General features: G+C 44.0%; 1 protein-coding gene across 6 annotated transcripts in view; it reads left to right on the forward strand.

Annotated features, from left to right (window-relative positions):
* The window catches only part of TENM2 (teneurin transmembrane protein 2), a 1386931-nt gene that overhangs the window by 1301045 nt on the left and 68267 nt on the right, over positions 1 to 17619 (forward strand). For all 6 annotated transcript variants that reach the window (XM_032158572.2, XM_032158571.2, XM_058440114.1 and 3 more), the window contains 2 exons: positions 10164 to 10374; positions 15028 to 15147. In XM_032158572.2, coding sequence (XP_032014463.1) covers positions 10164 to 10374; positions 15028 to 15147 — 331 coding nt within the window. The remainder of the gene's footprint in view (positions 1 to 10163; positions 10375 to 15027; positions 15148 to 17619) is intronic.

Here is a 17619-nt window from a genome sequence, read left to right on the forward strand (position 1 = left end):
CACTGCTCCATCATTTACTAGCACGGTGACCTTGGGCAAGACCCTTAAGCTCTATGAACCTCAGTTTCTTCATCTGCAAAATGAGGATCATAGAACCCACCTCAAAGGTTTCTTGAGAGCGTGACTGGATGCTGGCTGGATCGAAGCACAGCACAGGCTGAGCAAGCACAGAGGGGCTTAAGTGGCTGGCAGAGGGCCAGGCACTTAACTGTAAACTTAAGTCAAAAGTGTGAACTGGTTGAAGCTAGGAGCTGGGGCAGAGGGCTGACCAAAACATTCTGCAGCCCAGTTTCCCAAAACATAAATCACCCTCTAATAGGTATGTAAATGGTTACTCTCACTAACTGCCTTAGATAAAAGAGCTCATATATACATGCTCGTACAAACATGTCATGGCAGAGGGTACAATAGGCTCGTGTGTGTTGGACACTCAGCATAACAGTCACACAACCTTACATGGCAGCTTTGTGTAGGATTTCATTCCAGAGTGCAGCAAACAGGGTGCAAAACCCAGTCCTACCACTTAAAAACAGGGTGGCCATAGGTGAGTTATTTAATCTCGAAGTCTCCCATTCCTCATCTGTAAACAATGATGTTAATAGCACCCAGGATTCTAGTGGTGTCTTAATAAAGGCATGCCTTTAAAGTACCTAGCCCAGTGCCAGGCACCCAGGAAGCTCCTCCTGAGCACCAACCATTGGTTCTCATTAGACATGGTTGCCATTAATGTTCCATTGTCCTGCTGACCCCAGGATGTTGTCACCTAGCACAGGGTCCCCACTCTAATATGCACTGGCCTTGGGAGACACTGGGAGCCGGAGGACAGGGGCTCTGAACTGATGTGCTAGTAGTACCGATGTGGTTTGTCTTGGGCCTGATCACCCAAAGCCCTGCCCTTTACAGGCAGTCAGTCAAGGATGAGACTGCCACTTGTGACTATTGAGTAGATAAAGGTATGGCTGGTCCTTCCAAGAACAAAGCCCCCAAACCTAGAGCCCTGTGTTCTCATGAACTGTTTCCCAATGTGTATGGCACTAGATGCAATTGCGGGGAGAGGCTCGGAGCCAGAAGGGTCCCTGGTCAGGAAATGCTGTGTACTCCATGACAATATTAAAGACTCATAATGTGTATCCATGTATCAAAGCCTCCAGGAAGTCCTGCTGTAAAGTTTAACTTTGTTTAACTGACTCCCAACTTATATCTGACGGAAGATCCTCCCCTCCCACCTCGACTTTTGTGTTTCAGGGAATGCATATTAGCATCCTGCAGGAGACAGAGTGTGGAAAAACTGTTGTAGCCCCTCAGCTGTACTGCTGTGGATATTCAAAGGCTTTTTCTCAGTTACTCAGAACAGGGATCTGAAGCTTTAGTGAGCAAAATAATCATTCTCGAGAATCTTCTTTAAAATGCAGATTCCCGGCCAGGCACAGTGGCTCACACCTGTCATCCCAGCACTTTGGGAGTCCAAGGCGGGTGGATCACCTGAGGGCAGGAGTTCGAGACCAGCCTGGCCAACATGGTGAAACCCTGTCTCCACTAAAAATAAAAATAAAAAAAATTAGCCGGGCGTTGAGGCTGGCGCCTGTAGTCCCAGCTACTCAGGAGACTGAGGCAGGAGAATCACTTGAACCCGGGAGGCAGAGGTTGCAGTGAGCCGAGATGGCACCATTGCACTCCAGCCTAGGTGACAAAAGCGATACTCCACCTTAAAATTAAAAAAAAAAAAAAAAAATGCCATTTCCCAATATTTAGTCTCAGGAATTCAGTACGTCTGGGTTGATGGCATCTTGACATCATTCCAGAGCAGGTAGTCAGGGAGCACCCCTTCAGCAGCGCTGGTTTAAAGCTCAGCCGCTGGAAATACAGTGCTCACAGCAACAGCATAGACATGACCTGGGAGCTCATAAATAATGCAGCTCTCAAGCCCCACCTTAGGACACGGGATGAGAATCTACATTTCAACAAGATCCCTGAGTGATTGTGATGCTCATTATGGTTTCTGTCCAGTAGTTGTTGGTGAAGAACCATTTTTTAAAAATAACTGGACAAACACTATAATCCCCTCGTCAAACATTTCCCCCAGTGGCTTCAAGGTACAGCCTATTAAAGGGAGGTCTTACCCGAATCAGATTTCTGCCTTTGGTAGCAGAGCCTTGATTTTCTTAGGCAGCCCTTGCTTTTTTTCCCACATCCATCCTAAAGAGTAGAAAAGCCAGCAAACAGCTTTCACTGGGGCCTCCTCTCTGCCAGATCTCTGGTCAGACGTGATTCATCTTCCATGGCTAAGTCATAAGAAAGGCTAGAAGGTGCTTTGGTACAGCGATCTCTGGACTTGGAAGTCAGAGTCTGACCAAAAGAATTGGCAAGAAGTAGGAGGAAAACTTCCAACAGGTCTTCCAGAAGGGGTGCAAATACAGGTTTATGTCTTTTTTTTTTTTTTGAGACAGAGTCTCGCTTTGTCACCCAGGCTGAAGTGGAGTGACATGATCTTAGCTCACTGCAACCTCCGCCTCCCAAGTTCAAGCAATTCTTCTGCCTTAGCCTCCCAAATAGCTGGGACTACAGGTATGCACCACCATGCCCAGCTAATTTTTGTATTTTTAGTAGAGACAGGGTTTCACCATGTTGGTCAGGCTGGTCTTGAACTCCTGACCTCAGGTGATCCAACTGCCTCAGCCGCCCAAAGTGCTGGGATTACTGGCATGAGCCACTGCACCCAGCCCAGTTTTACTTCTTGCAATATTTGAGAATGGCCATCGCTCTGTGCAGGGAAGGAGGATGCCTGGGGAGCGACGGTTCATCAGGCAGCCAGGGTATTAATGGCAGGTGAAACCTTCCAAACGAGCATCCTGTCAGCCAATCTATTGCTTTAAAAGGTTGGCAATGCAGGAGACCTTACAGAGGCAATGAAGAACTAATCTCATATTGCCAGGTTAAATCAAGTCAGCCTTGCCTGTTCCTTTCACTTCTTAGTTACATCAAGCCCAGATACTTTCAATTATCCTCACTTCCAACTTGTCAGCAGGCGTAGGGTAAAATGCAAATGGAACAGTACCTTTGTCTCGTGGAGAGCAGGAAATATCATTAAGAATAACCTTCACGTATTGAGCTCTTCCTCTGTCTTAAGTGCTATACATTCATCATCTCATTTCACATGCACCTTCTTAGAGCACCTCTGTGCATTTCGGTGTAGTCGGCATTATTAAGTCCATTCTATAGATTGGAAAACTGAGCCACAGGAATTCAGTCACTTGCCCAAGATGACACAGCTGATGAATAATAGACCAGGTTTTAAAGCCAGACCATTCTAATTCTAAAGCCCATGTTCATTTGCTATTTTTCAAACTGAGCCAAAAGCCCAGTACCACCCTCGGCAAATGGGGCAGGGCAGGGACCAAGCATTGCATCTCAGCGGGCCCTGAGCTTTAGGGTGACTCCCTTGAAATTTTCTAAGTTGCTCCCCCAGTGTCAGGGACTGGCCAGGGTCAGCAATGCTAACTGGGAGGAGCACCCCAGTCCAGACTAGGACCCACGTAAGCCCTGATCCCTGTTCCTCCCCTTCAGGGTACTCTTTTTTTTTTTTTTTGAGACGGAGTCTCACCCTGTCACCCAGGCTGTTGTAAGGACCTTTCGTGGATTACCTCTGTTGATCCTCCCAGCACTCCTGTGGGTATAATCATCACTGCCCTCACTTTGTCAATTCACCTGGGGAGCCAGGCGACTAAGATGAAGATCAAGAGCATGCCCAGTGCCCAGAAAGTTTCCCTGTGCCCTTGCTCAACTAATACCTCCTCATCAAGGTAACTACAACTTCTAACTTTCTATCATCACTGATTAGCTTTGCCTGTTCTTGAACATCCTATCAATGGGTCAGAGAGTACTCTTCAAAGCTCGTGTTTTTAACCAATCCACTCTATGGCCTCCTGGCCCAATGAGTAGGAAAGGTAGATTTGGTGCTTGGTGGTTCTGTCAAACCATGACTGCAAAGAGTGCAGCTTATTTTTAAATCTGAGCTTCTGACCAGTCCCCAACCAGCAGCTGCATGCAGACACTAGCAGAGCCATCCACAGCACCTGCACTGATTTGTTAGAGTCCGTCTCTACCACTCTGCCACAAAACGAAACTTAGAAAAGTAAATGTAGGTGTTCCTCTGGAGCCTTTAATACCTAGGAAAGCCATGGAGTTCATGCAGGTTGGAGAGCGACTCACCTGCAAACCAAGCTATGGGGAGAAAAGTTGAACAAAATGCTCCCATTCAAATTCTCTATAAGCTGCCCAGAAGATCAAAGAAGAAAATAAGTGCAATCAACATCTTCTCATTCCTGGAGCCATTTCCTATGAGAATGATGACGCAAGAACTCACACGGCCTCCTCCAGGCAGAAAGGTGTGCATGGTTCAGCCAGCTCCCAAGGATCCAGTTGCTTATTGTGGCTGCTTTATAGCCTCTCCTTCGACACAGGGCCTCCTTCCTCCTGAGTGTAGCTTTACTAGTAAGCGTTTAATGAAGGCTTTGAGCTTAAATCTCTTCACCAGTTAGGAGCTCCTTTTAAAATCTAGCAGAGTACACTAGACAGGATTGAAACGGCTGGCAAAAACCTATAGCCAGCACAAAAGTAAGTGCCACCTTGCGCCAATGGTAAATAGCTGAAAGGGGATTGTGTCTCACAGGTAAATAGTGTGGTCCTCTGCAGCCTACAATGCCAGGAATAAATTCCCAGGCATTTGGCTTCTCATGCTGATTCCTCTTCAGATGCTCCTTTCAACCAGCCACATTCTTTCCCAGCTGTAGGAGTAGACAGGCCTTCAGAAGTGATTAAATCTCACAGCTGCCAACACTTACCCCTGTTGATGGGTGTCCACTGCCTTGTCTTCAGACTTCCTTGGGGAAGGAAGTGTCACCCATCCTAATAATGAAGACAAAGGGTGATAATCTCATTGGTTGCCTTTCTCTACTTTTTATTCATAACTGCTTCTTAGCCACTTGGATATTCACCTTCTCCAAGCCTCAGTTGCATCCTCTATAGGTGGGTATAGAGCGGGTGGCATGGTGATAATCGTGCTAAGACAATGTACTGAGCATTCATTGTACGACACTGCTCTGAGTACTATACAGACAATAACTGCTTTAACCCTCGCAGCAGCACTATCCACCATCATCATCATCATCATCATCGTCTCCATTTTATACATGAGAGAAACTGAAGCACAGAGCAGTTAATTGCCCATGGTCAACAGCTAGGTAATAGCCAATCTGAGATTCAAACCCAGACACCCTGTTCTATAATCTGACATTTAAGAGTTACATTATTCTGCTTTGCAGGATTTCCATGAATCTTTAAATAAAAAATATATGTAAATTCTGCTCAATCTATAGCATTTGTTGTTACTATTAATTATTAACCTATCACTATTTGGAAATAAACTATTTTTGCCAAGATTCAACCAGCCCATAGCCTATACCAGTAAATGACTCTAAATATAAGGGAATATTAATTTCATTTACTTTTGCATCTGTTTTTTTTTTTTTTTGAAAAAGTGGAAGAGTTCAGGGAGTTTCTGGTTATAGTTATAGTTCATTGGACATATACTATATACCAGACTGACATATATATATACACGTATATACGTATATACGTGTATATATGTATATGTATATGTGTATATATGTATATGTATATGTGTATATATGTACATATATACACATATATACGTGTATATACGTGTATATATGTACATATATACACGTATATACACATATATACACGTGTATATATGTATATATGTATATATACATATATAAAAATTTATATATATACACATATACATATATAAAAATTTATTTATTCTCCATCACATAACCCTATGGCGTATGTGCAATTATAACTCAGTTTTTAATGCAAGGAAACTACAACCCAGCAACGCTGATTACCTTTCCAAGCTCACACAGCCAGGGAACTAGCAGAGATGAGCTTCAAACCCAAATCCATCTGATTCCGGAGGCCAGGCTCTCACCTCTGATGCTGTGTAGACTTTTTGGCTTTTTACCTTGGGACTTCTAATCCAAAGGTTTCGATTCAGCATTAATGATCCTGTTTCACGTTGCCAGAACTGTTATGGAAGAATCTCTCTGATTTGCTTTATCAAAAGCAATAAATAGAATGCCTTGGTATCATTCCCAGAAAGTTTCTCCATGATCACATTTCTCTGAAATTGTCATTACAATTAGCTTACGACATGTATGAGTAGAATAGAGCCAGAGCTGTGATTTAGCGTCCGTTCTGACAGAAAACACCTAGATAATTCTTTCTGGCCCCGTTTCACTGAGTGAAGTAAGATTAAGCAGACATGAGCCACCGCAGCATGGGCTGATTAGGAAGGCCTAAGTCTCTTTCCCATAACCGCTGAGTCAGTATTGGGCCCTTTTTGAGGACTCCGCAAACCTCTCCCACCATCCTCACCCCCTTCCCCAGGAAAAAGCCAACCAGACTAACAAATAAGTAGGTAGATAAATAAATAAATAAATCATCCAATGTCATAGGAGGGCCGGGCCGCTTTCCCTCTGCTGTTGAATGGAGACATCGGCCACCTCTCAGGTCCTGAACTGGCAATTCAGAACAGTTTGATTGCCTGCTTGATTGTTTGCGAGATAACTGCAAGATTGTCAGTGACAGGGTAATTTACTGAAGATTGCAATGTCAGACTCCATCCAAGGGGCTTGCTGGCATAAAGACGCGATTCTCATGACTGACAGGCCACTGGGAGATTGGAGTGCCAATTTAAAGTTCACAGTGTCATCTGAAAGTGTTTGGCGGCTGCAGCCCTTAATCACACAGCATGATGAGGTCATTATAGGCATAACGTAGGCTCCTACTTAATAATGGGTAGAACCCCAAATGCACAATCTCTGGAGCAGGTAAATGTAAATATGTAGGAGGAAATCATTTGTATCCTATTTTTTTTTCTGTTTTGGCATTTGTCATCTGCTATTGCTGATGTGTTTAGGCCATCTCCTGCCAGACAGGCCCTTGAATCAAAAGCCCAGAATCAACAAAACAGTGGGGAAATTTGAGGTTCACAGTTCTGAAGCAGTCACAAGCCCAGAAAGAGTGACAGGCTGGAGGGGGAGGGGGAGGCAAATGTTCAGCACTTAATAGGAAAACTGTCTTAAGTTATTCTTCGAGCCGAAAGAGGGCTTCAACGCGGTTATATGGAGCGGGTGGTAAATGGGTTGAAGGGGGAGGAAATATTTCCCCAGCTTCAGGAGGGAAAGGCCACCAGAGATGGATGGTACCCCTAATCAGAAGAGGCTGGTGACCTTAAAGAAATCTATAGTGCTAACAGCAGTGGGTTTCTTCTCACCTGAGAAGCTTCTTGTGGCTGCTGAATGAAGCCCTGCTAGCATATCTCAGCAGGTTATTTTTTAAATCTGAAGCAGGCATTCCGTGGTAGAGCCCTTCTGTCTAACGAAGGCAGCCCATGGACAGTGATGTTCAAGGCAGAATTCTATGCACTTTTTTTCTTCTTTTTCTTATTCTGCCAATGGCCCTCCAGATTGGACAGCCTGAATGTGGATCTGAAACAATGCCTGGATATCATCCTGCTACTAGGATACAATCTCCAGTGCTGTTTCTAGGGTCTGAGGTTTGCCAGGCTCCGGGGAACTGGGGAGTACCCGATTCAGCCAGCACATCAGCCCGAGATGTTCAGAGCCTTGATTTGGAAAGTCTCTCAATTTAAAGTGTGCATGCCTGCTCACCCTCCTGTGTCTGCATTTCTAGGAAATTGTGTAAATCTAAATGTGTTATGAGGCACATGAGCAACATTTGCCCATGTGGAAAATGAGAGGCTAGTTTTAGTAATTTAAAGCCAGGCAAAACATGCAACCTCCTAATTTGTTTGTTTGCTAAAAAGAAAGTAATGCATTAAAATAATTGCACATTAATTGCTAAATTACAGTGGAACTTTGGTGAAATTACATATTTCATTTTCATTAGTGGAACCAAACGAAAAGGATAATGCCAAAAAATTACACTGTAGTAAATTTAAAGCACCCAGCCAGGCCTCTGATTCAGCGTTCCAGTACAAGTGTTTGTCAAGGCACAGCCCAGGGTTTGAGTGCATGTTTCCATGATTCTAATTATGGTCCAAAAAAATGCCTTGCTATCAAATCCAGGAGGTGCAAGCAAGTTATTCTCCAAGCTTCTCCACTGTGTGTTCAATCAGCTCCCAGCTGAGTGAATAAGGATTGACTAACGAATTCATTCTTATCAGAAATTCCAAGGAGCAAACACTGCCCTAAACATTCCCATCTTCAGCCCTCAGAGACAGGTGAGGAATGGGAAACAGTCATTTTATTCATTCAACAAACATCTGTTGAGTGCCCGATTCTGTGCTTGGTTCTAAGAGAGGAATGAATATAAAATTAATAAGACATCATTTTTCTCTTCAGAGAGCTCATTTTCCAGATAGGGAGGCGAGCATTAAGAGGTCATTAATTCTACTATAAGAAAGTTGGCATTAAAAATGGTTTTTAAATCGTATTGTGTGCTAGAATCACCTGAGAATCATGTTTAAAATGCAGATTCCAGGGCCTGCTCCTGGAGGCTCTCCCTGGGGAGATGTGGGATGGGCCATTAATTCTTCCTGCAGGAGTCTGATGCAGAATACTTCTTGGAGAACCTCTGATTCAGGGATGTACAGAACAGGGATTCCTGACTGTCTTGGTCAGTTTGGGCTGCTACAACAAAAATACCATAGACTAGGGGGCTTAAACAACAAACATTTATTTCTCACAGTCCTGGAGGCTGGGAAGTCCAAGATCAAGGCACCAGCAGATTCAGTGTCTGGTGAGGCCCTGATTCTTGACTGATAGACTGCAGTCTTCCTGCTGTGTCCACACATGGCAGAAAGAGTACTAAAGTGCTCTCTGGGGTCTCATTTATAAGGACACACATCCATTTATAAGAGTTCCATCGTCATGACTTAATTACCTCCCAAAAGCCCCGTTCCTAATACCATCACATTGGGAGTTAAGTTTTTCAACATTGAACTTTGAAGGTTCACAGACATTCAGTTTGTAGCAATAACCTGTCCGGGGGCATCATCCGGAAGGCTTCCTGGAAGAAGAGGCCACACCTAAACTTGATCTTAAAGGATGAGTCAGTCCTGTCAGTTTCCCCCACTCTACCATTAGCTCCTTAAAGACAGTCTCCATGGTTCTTTGCTCTCTCTCTCTCTTGTTTCCAGCACATGGACACCACTCAAATATTTGTTGAATGGTAGTTGAGTAAATAGGAATCAGCCCAGGTAAAGGGATAGAGGCACAGGACTCTAGGCAAGTGCATAATAATGTTCCGAGTCCTGAGGGCATACAGGAAGACAGAACCAGAAACTACTGCGGAAACTGTAGGCTTAATTTCCAGATTCCCAAGCCAAAGCCATTTCTCCACATTTCCTAGAAAATGTAAAACTCTCAGCACCTGGGTTTCCAATTGGTCAGCAGTTCCCTTCCTGGCTTAGAGGGAGTGGGATAGAATACTTTTCTCCATTAAAGTGAGATTTAAGGAATTCCATGCATTTTAGTTTTTTTTAATTTGATAAAAAAATTGTATTTCTAATAGAGCAGGGTCTCATTATGTTGCCCAGGTTGGTCTCGAACTCCTGGGCTCAAGTGATCCTTCTGCTTCAGCCTCCCAAAATGCTAGGATTACAGGTGTGAGCCACCATGCCCAGCCAGAAATTCCATGCATTTTGATTACTTGTGCACCCATTAGCACAGACCCCTGGGAACTGACTGTGGGTAATTTGCTGTGCTGTGTTGTTCAAAAGCAAAGTTTTTGTTTTTATTTTCCCACTCAAATAATACTTGTTCGTAGTAGAAAAAAGTAGAAATTCCAGAAAAGCACAATAAAGAAGAGAAGCACACTAATCTGCTACATGAGGATAACCATTTGTCAACATTTTAAATTATTTCCTTTCAGTCTTTTATTTTCTATGTGTATGGATTGGAATTGGATGAGGCTTGCTGTGTGAAACCTGCCACCTCAGGCCCTTGGGTACGTTTGTGCTGCTCATGCCTGTGCTGGTAACAAAGGTGTTAGTGTCTCCAAACAGCTTTATGCCATGAAATCCACTGACTCTGGCTCTGCCTCTGCCCTTCCAGATGGCCTGGTGGATTGCCTGGACCCTGACTGCTGCCTGCAGTCAGCCTGTCAGAACAGCCTGCTCTGCCGGGGGTCCCGGGACCCACTGGACATCATTCAGCAGGGCCAGACGGATTGGCCCGCAGTGAAGTCCTTCTATGACCGTATCAAGCTCTTGGCAGGCAAGGATAGCACCCACATCATTCCTGGAGAGAACCCTTTCAACAGCAGGTAGGCACCCTCTGTCCCTGCAAGCTGCTGAAGTCACTGATTTTCTTCCTGTTGGAGCCAGAGGAAGTGCTCCAGCTTTCCCAGGGACCCAATTGGCCTGGAATCTGCCCCACTAGAGGCAGCTCCCTCCAAGGGGACCTCAGAGAAGTGCCCTTTCCTCACTTTGTATTGGGCTCCAGAACAGAGCCCTAGTGTCTTTGCAAGATGTCAACATCTTTAACCCAGAACCTGCTGGAGACACCTGTTGATTCCCTGGTTTTTAGATCATTTTTAAAATCTGCTATTTTATGATGTTATTGTCATTATATTAAATCTCCCTTTATAATGCCTCTGATAGTGGCTTTTGTTCGAGCATTGCTGAAATAGTTCATTCAATAGAGTCTTTTTGAAAGCTGTTATTAACTTGATAACATAACCTATCATTCAGTGGCATCTTAGAGTCAAGTTGATGTTGGTTGCAAGGATTTATTGAGCACCTAGGATGAGCCAGAGACTTTGTGTAGATTATCTCTAATCCACACAACAATCCCATCTATTGCCTCTCCTGATTACCTACTGCATGCAAGGCATTGTGCCACTGCATTTCACCCCTCATTCTCTCCAGTTTATTATTGCTCGTAGTTGCTAATTTGAGGCTTATAAATATTCTAGGGTCAAGTTCTAGGTTCATTTTGTCTTCAACTTCGCCCCAGGACAAGTTAGAACTGTGCTCCTGGAGAAGACAGCAAGGGGCAGGTTTGTCTTGGAGACACTTCCCCACCACCCCATCCCCTCCTCTTTTCTATGCACTATGTATGATTCTGAGGGTAGAGAGGAGGGGTAGGAGAGGCTGGGGGTCTTCTTATGGCTTGGCCATGCTTGATCTTCCTCTCAGTTGTTCCGGGTCCAGATGTCGATGGTGTATGCTGATGCAAGAAGGAGGAGTGTGGTCTAATTGGGGAATGCCCCGCCCCATCTCTGTGGTCCTTCACATCAAGAAATAAAAACTGCTGGTCAGGTCCTTTTTCACAAAACTTCTAGGTACTAGAAACTTGGGTAAGATGGTCCTGGCCCCTTTGCAGCCCTGACGACCCCCATTGTGCCATCTTTGTCTTATTTCTCTTTAGCCTCATTCAGGTAGGCCCAGGAGCAACTCCGGAAGTATGCTACTTCTCTTGGCTTCCAAGCAGGGAAGAAATACCAGACTTCCCTTCTTACAGAAGCCCCTAACTTTATAAGTGATTCTCTTGGAGCCCCTCTCATGAGCCTTTCATCAGTCCCCCACCCGAGAGAGCCCAGTGAGGGTGGGATGGGGAAGGAATGGGTGTCAGCACAGCTGATTCTACAGCTTCTTAGAGCTCTCTGGAAAGTTGGAGAGCCCCAATTCCTGCAGCTCTTTTGAATATGAGTGTCTTAACAAGGTCTCCTTAGGCCAAGAACTTTTGCTTCTCTCTGTTCTCATTTTACTAAAAATAAAATAGAAAAAGAAATAATAGAAAAGTAAAAATAATCTCAGCCCTCTTCTATTTCAGCCCTGACACCTCCTAGTGATATCATGTTGGGCTCGTAAACCTCATTTTCTTGATTAATAAAATTAGGATAACACTATTAAATATTTAAAAGTTGATCAGACGAATTGGGTCATTCTTGTCATACGCAACTAAAGCAGAGTCAAGAAGCCGGGAAGAAAAAGCACTCTGGGCACATAACATTGCCCTAGAAATGTAATTCTCCCCAGGCCTGGCTACTGAAACTGCCTGCTGTAACCTGAAACCAGTTGATCTAATAGCAACTGAAACAAACTACTATGACCCTAAGACTAGTTTTACCCACTACCATCATTCACCAGTCAGAACTCACCAGATCACCAAAACTTTACCAGTCCCAGTGAACTTTCTTTCAAAAGAATAAATAACATTTCTCCTTATAAAACCTCCAAACTTCTTTGTTCTTCAGACATCCTGAAGACTACCCCCATGCATATGCCCTGAATTGCAATTCTTGCTTCCCAAATAAAACATTTTAAATTTAGAGATTAATCTTCCTATTTTATTTGACTTTAACATATACGATACACAGTATTATTACTGTTTCTTTTAGTAGAAGAACCTCTCGAGAAAATAAAAGAAACCACAGATCTCTGATAAATAAAAAGTACTTATTCTGCTTGTTAAATCTTAGCTCTAGAACAGATTCTGTACGTATGCTTCCTTTTAATTATGAACATAATTCATCTTGCTAGAGACCCGTGACTGGGCAGAGCTTGCACTGGGCCATAAGCATTTCAGTGGGGTTTGTAGTTTGCTTATACTGAAAATGCATCCTCTGAAGGCCTGTGCATCCTCTGAAGGTCTGTTTCAATCTGCTTCCTCATTAACCTATCATTATTTCTACCCTAAATCCAGTCATTTCCTGATATTCTCCCTTTCACGCTTTCTTCACCTGGCCCTTCTAATTTTATCTTATTCTCCTCATCAATGGTTACCACTTCCAGAAGGCACCTTGAGCTAGAGCCAAAATACAGGTGAACAGTCAGGAACCCCAGAATATTTGGTAGACTATGCCAGCCCAGGAGACCTGAAAGAAAGTTGCTTTAGAGAAAGCGTCTCTGAAGCTTTAAATGTAAACAATAAATGGCACCTTCCAAATGAGCTCAGGCTCTCCAGCTGTCTGCATGGATACATAATTCAGAAATATGAAATGTAACTCCAAGACATAGGTTGAAGTTCAGTAAGCGTGTGAATTCCAGTACATTATCATCTGACAAATAACGAAGGACAAAGCTAGGAGTAAAAAAGAACTTGAAAATTCAAGACTTCTAAAAAGGCGTTCCCCTAGATAATGGCATACAAAAATAACTAAAATGCCTTGACTCCACCACTATAATTTATAGAGCAGATCTCACTATCTAGATAATGTGATAATTGTTACACATCAATAATCCTAAATAGAAATGAACTGATAGTATGTCTTAGCTGAATCTTTTCTGCAAATTGACTGCCTGGAAACGATAGGAAGCCAGCAGCAAGGAAGAATTTGAAAAATAGAGGATAGAAATCACAGGCAGCACTACTCCTGTTATTCCTATGGCACGCTGCAAAGCCTTCTGCTACAGGAATGATTTAAAAGAAATAGCAGTTGTAGAAAAAAAGGAAGGGTGGGGGGACTCCATTGTGGAATGTACTTTCAATTTTGTTTTCTCATCACGAGCACTGTGTACTTTGTGGTCGTCAACACACATCACTGATTTTAAAATAGTGTCTGGTAAGGTCTTAAAGAAATCTTAGTCCTAAGCTAAGATAAGAAAATGGAATTGAACAAAAGGATTATTTTCATAAATTAGTTTTCCACTTTAAAAGAGTCTAGCATTGTGGTTAAAACCAGCTAAAAATGGCATTCATTTGTTAGGCAGCCAGTAGCAGACAATTAGAGCTGTCAGTGGAACAGTCTAAACACTCCTGAGATCATCAAAGGGTTGGAGTTGAACAGCTGGGGGTATTGCTAATAAAAAGAGAGATGCGTGGAGACAGCATCCCTCCGGTTTTCAGGATACCCGGGAATGCAAAAGTAAGTGCATTCCAAAAATCGAGCCGAATTTGACAAGATTCTGGCAAAGGACGGGTCAGTTGATCACCTAGTTCAGAAACTGGGAGTGTGTCCAGGACCCTGGGAGACTGAGAACCTCTCTTCTTTTGCCAAATTGCCCAGTCTGCTTGGGGCTCGGTGCAGAAATGGACAATCTCATTGTCCCATTTCTCTGTGAAGTCAAGAGAATTCAGATGAGAGGAGACGTGCGCATTCTCCCTCCATGGACTTTGAGCAGAATATTGTAGCATCTCTCTGGCTTTATAGGACTTTCCCAGGGGTAGCTGGTTGGAAACCGGGATTTGTGGGAAAGTTCTAGTTACTGTGTCTGGAAAGAGGGAGATGTTCTGTAACACTGGAAATAAATTGGTAGGATTTCAAAACCCTTCAAGATAGCAGGAATTTGACATAAGAGAAATATGTAGTAACACAGAATCCAGAATCCAATATATTTCTAGCAGAAAAAAAAAAGTGTATATAGATATATACACATTTTTACTGAGTGTGTATATTGAAGGATTTTGCTATATATATCTCCAAAGTTCTCTTTTCCTCAGACCCTCATGGATTCTGAGAAATTTTGCTCTTAGAGGGCAGCAAAAGACAATGCATGTGTATTTCCGAGCCATAAAACTCTCTGTGCTCCCCTCTACCCACTCTGACATTCTGGCCTCTAGAAGAGAAACGTGGCCATCCTCCAAAGCCACAAAATGGAAATAAGTAGCCAGATGTGGAAGCTGTCACCCGAGTATGGCCCTCTTGGTGCCAGGCTAAGGAGCACCTGGGAATGATGAGGGACAGCCTGAAGCTCAGGCCAAACAAAAGCCAAACGATGTCAAGAAATGGAGCAAGGCCAAGAGTGGAAGGCGGGTGCCCAGGAGACCCCATGGCCCAGCTCAGTGACGGGAGATGCTGCCCATGGATTTCACCCCAAAATGTCACTAGTGTGGTTGTGCAAAGCCAGACGTTAATGTTGAAAGTCTTCTCCTTGCCTGAGGGACCAGATGAGGATGAGGGAGCAGAGGCAGTGGGGAATTGTCTCTGGTCTCCTGCATGTGGCTCAGAGACCTCTGTTTCTTTCTTTCTCAGCTTGGTTTCTCTCATCCGAGGCCAAGTAGTAACTACAGATGGAACTCCCCTGGTCGGTGTGAACGTGTCTTTTGTCAAGTACCCAAAATACGGCTACACCATCACCCGCCAGGATGGCACGTAAGTAGCTTTGTGGGGCTCAGACCTACTCAGGACCACACGTGTGTGCAAAGGGACAGACGGTGCTGTTGGCTTGGAACCGCAGGATTCCCCCTGGTGGACTGGAATGTCCACCAGGCCAGTCCCCTAGTGAGGATTCCCCCAAAGACATTTCATGCTTTTTGATGTGACATCAAAAACAGAAAATAAATAGGAAAGCCAGCTTACCTAGTACAGCTCACAGCCACCTCGTTTTTTAATGTCAGGTCAATGCACGTGTGTGTGTGTGTGTGTGTGTGTGTGTGTGTGTGTGTGTGTGTGTGGTGTGTGTGTGTGTGTGTGTGTGTGTGTGTGTGTGTGTGTGTGTGTGTTGGGGTGGTGGCAGATTCTAGAAAAAGAAGGGAAGGTAGCTCTTAGAAACGAACTCCTGTTTTAAATCAAAGGCAGTGCAGGGTGACAGGAATCCACATGACATAGTGTCCTGTGGTGATCCCCTTCTGCTTTCATCTGTGGCTTTAGGAGTTGTGTTGTTTTCACTACTGTTTGGAGGGGGTGGCGTGTAATCAGAGAAGTCTAATTAAATACATTTAGCAGTCACCCTGCTGTGTGAAGGAGGCAACCTTTCCCTATTATCTTCTGATTGGAAACGTGTACCCGTTCAGCCTCCATCAAGATGAAAGCTCTGTCATTTGCTTAATCCATTTGGGCATAGAGTAGAAATTTAAAGAAAAAAGAAAAAGAAATCTATGGGAGGGAGAAAACACTGACTTACTCTGGGCTAAAAAACACACAGACACACATGCAATTATGGCATTCTGTGTTAAATGAGAAGGGAACTGTGGCTACAAATCTGATCCAACACTCTTTCTGTAAAATGCACTCTGGAAAATCTTGGATGTATCACAGAGGTAAGAAAAGGGATTTTTTACCTTTCTCTGGCGAAGAGTCTGACCCTTATTTTCTTTCTAATGCCCTAAGGTAGCCTTATAGGCAGTTTCAACAATTACCAGCCCCCAGGAGCCCTAACTTCACTCTCCCACCTCTGAAACCCAAACAAGGAGTCTAAGGATTCATATCAAATCTTCAATATTCATGAAATTTCTGATATCTCACTCATACATTTATGTAGCCAAATCTAATTATTTTAAAGCACAGGATGGCAGATGTAGGCCTTGCAAAATTACTCTGGCCCTTGTTCATTCTTAGAAGCCAGTGGCTTTTTTTTTTTTTTTTGAGACGGAATCTCGCTCTTCTCGCCCAGGCTGGAGTGCAATGGCGTGATCTCAGCTCACTGCAACCTCTGCCTCCCGGGTTCAAGCCATTCTCCTGCCTCAGCCTCCCAAGTAGCTGGGATTACAGGCACCCGCCACCATGCCCAGCTAATTTTTGTATTTTTAGTAGAGACGGGGTTTCACCATGTTGGCCAGGCTGGTCTCGAACTCCTAACCTCAAGTGATCCACCCACCTCGGCCTCCCAAAGTTCTGGGATTGCAGGCATTAGCCACCACGCCCAGGCCAGTGTTCTTGAAGAACTGACATCCTTGAGTCAATTGCTGTAAAGTCCCATGAGACAACAGAAGAAGACATTTCTGAGTCCTTCATGTGCTGTTTGTCCCTTTCTTCTGCATCCCTCTCCACTGCTTCCTGAGTAATTATGCCCCAAGTCCACTTCCCAGATCATCTGTCCAACCTCCTGGATCAGTTACTCCTCAGCTTGTTCAGGTTGTAAAACTGTGGAAGTCACAGGACGTGCTTGAGAATGCTCTGAGGAATCCCGCAATCTGTTGCATAGTGGCATGTGCCCCAAATATTCATGTTGATTCTACCATGCCAGCTAGGAACAATTTGGCTTCAAGACATTTGACTCTCTTCTGTACTCTATGCAGAACTATCCCCAGCAGTGTGCATGCCCAATAAACACATAAATAAATTAATAAGTAAACTATTGTACTGTACATGCTCTGATATTTGTCTTAATATTCATATGCTCCCTGTTCATTCACATTTACTAAAAAACACCAAATGTGTTACTAAGATTGGATGAAACCAGCTAGTGAAGTATATTTTTACCGAGTTTTTACTGTGATCCAAGTACTCTTAGCTGCTGGAGATTCTGAAGGGAGCAAGACAGACAGCACCACTGCCCTCAAAGAGATGAAATTCTAAGGCCAGGCGCAGTGGCTCACATCTGTAATCCCAGCACTTCGGGAGGCAGAGGCAGGTGGATCACGAAGTCAGGAGATCGAGACCATCCTGGTTAACAGGGTGAAACCCCGTCTCTACTAAAAATACAAAAAGTTAGCCAGGCATCATGGCAGGCACCTGTAATTCCAGCTACTTGGGAGGCTGAGGCAGGAGAACCGCTAGAACCCAGGAGGCGGAGGTTGCAGTAAGCCCAGATCGTGCCACTGCACTCCAGCCTGGGCGACAGAGCAAGACTCCGTCCCAAAAAAAAAAAAAATTACTGAATTACTGAAAAAGGTACCTGAACCA

This window comes from Hylobates moloch, unplaced genomic scaffold (genome assembly GCF_009828535.3).
Source record: "Hylobates moloch isolate HMO894 unplaced genomic scaffold, HMol_V3 SCAFFOLD_6, whole genome shotgun sequence".
NCBI lineage: Eukaryota > Metazoa > Chordata > Mammalia > Primates > Hylobatidae > Hylobates > Hylobates moloch.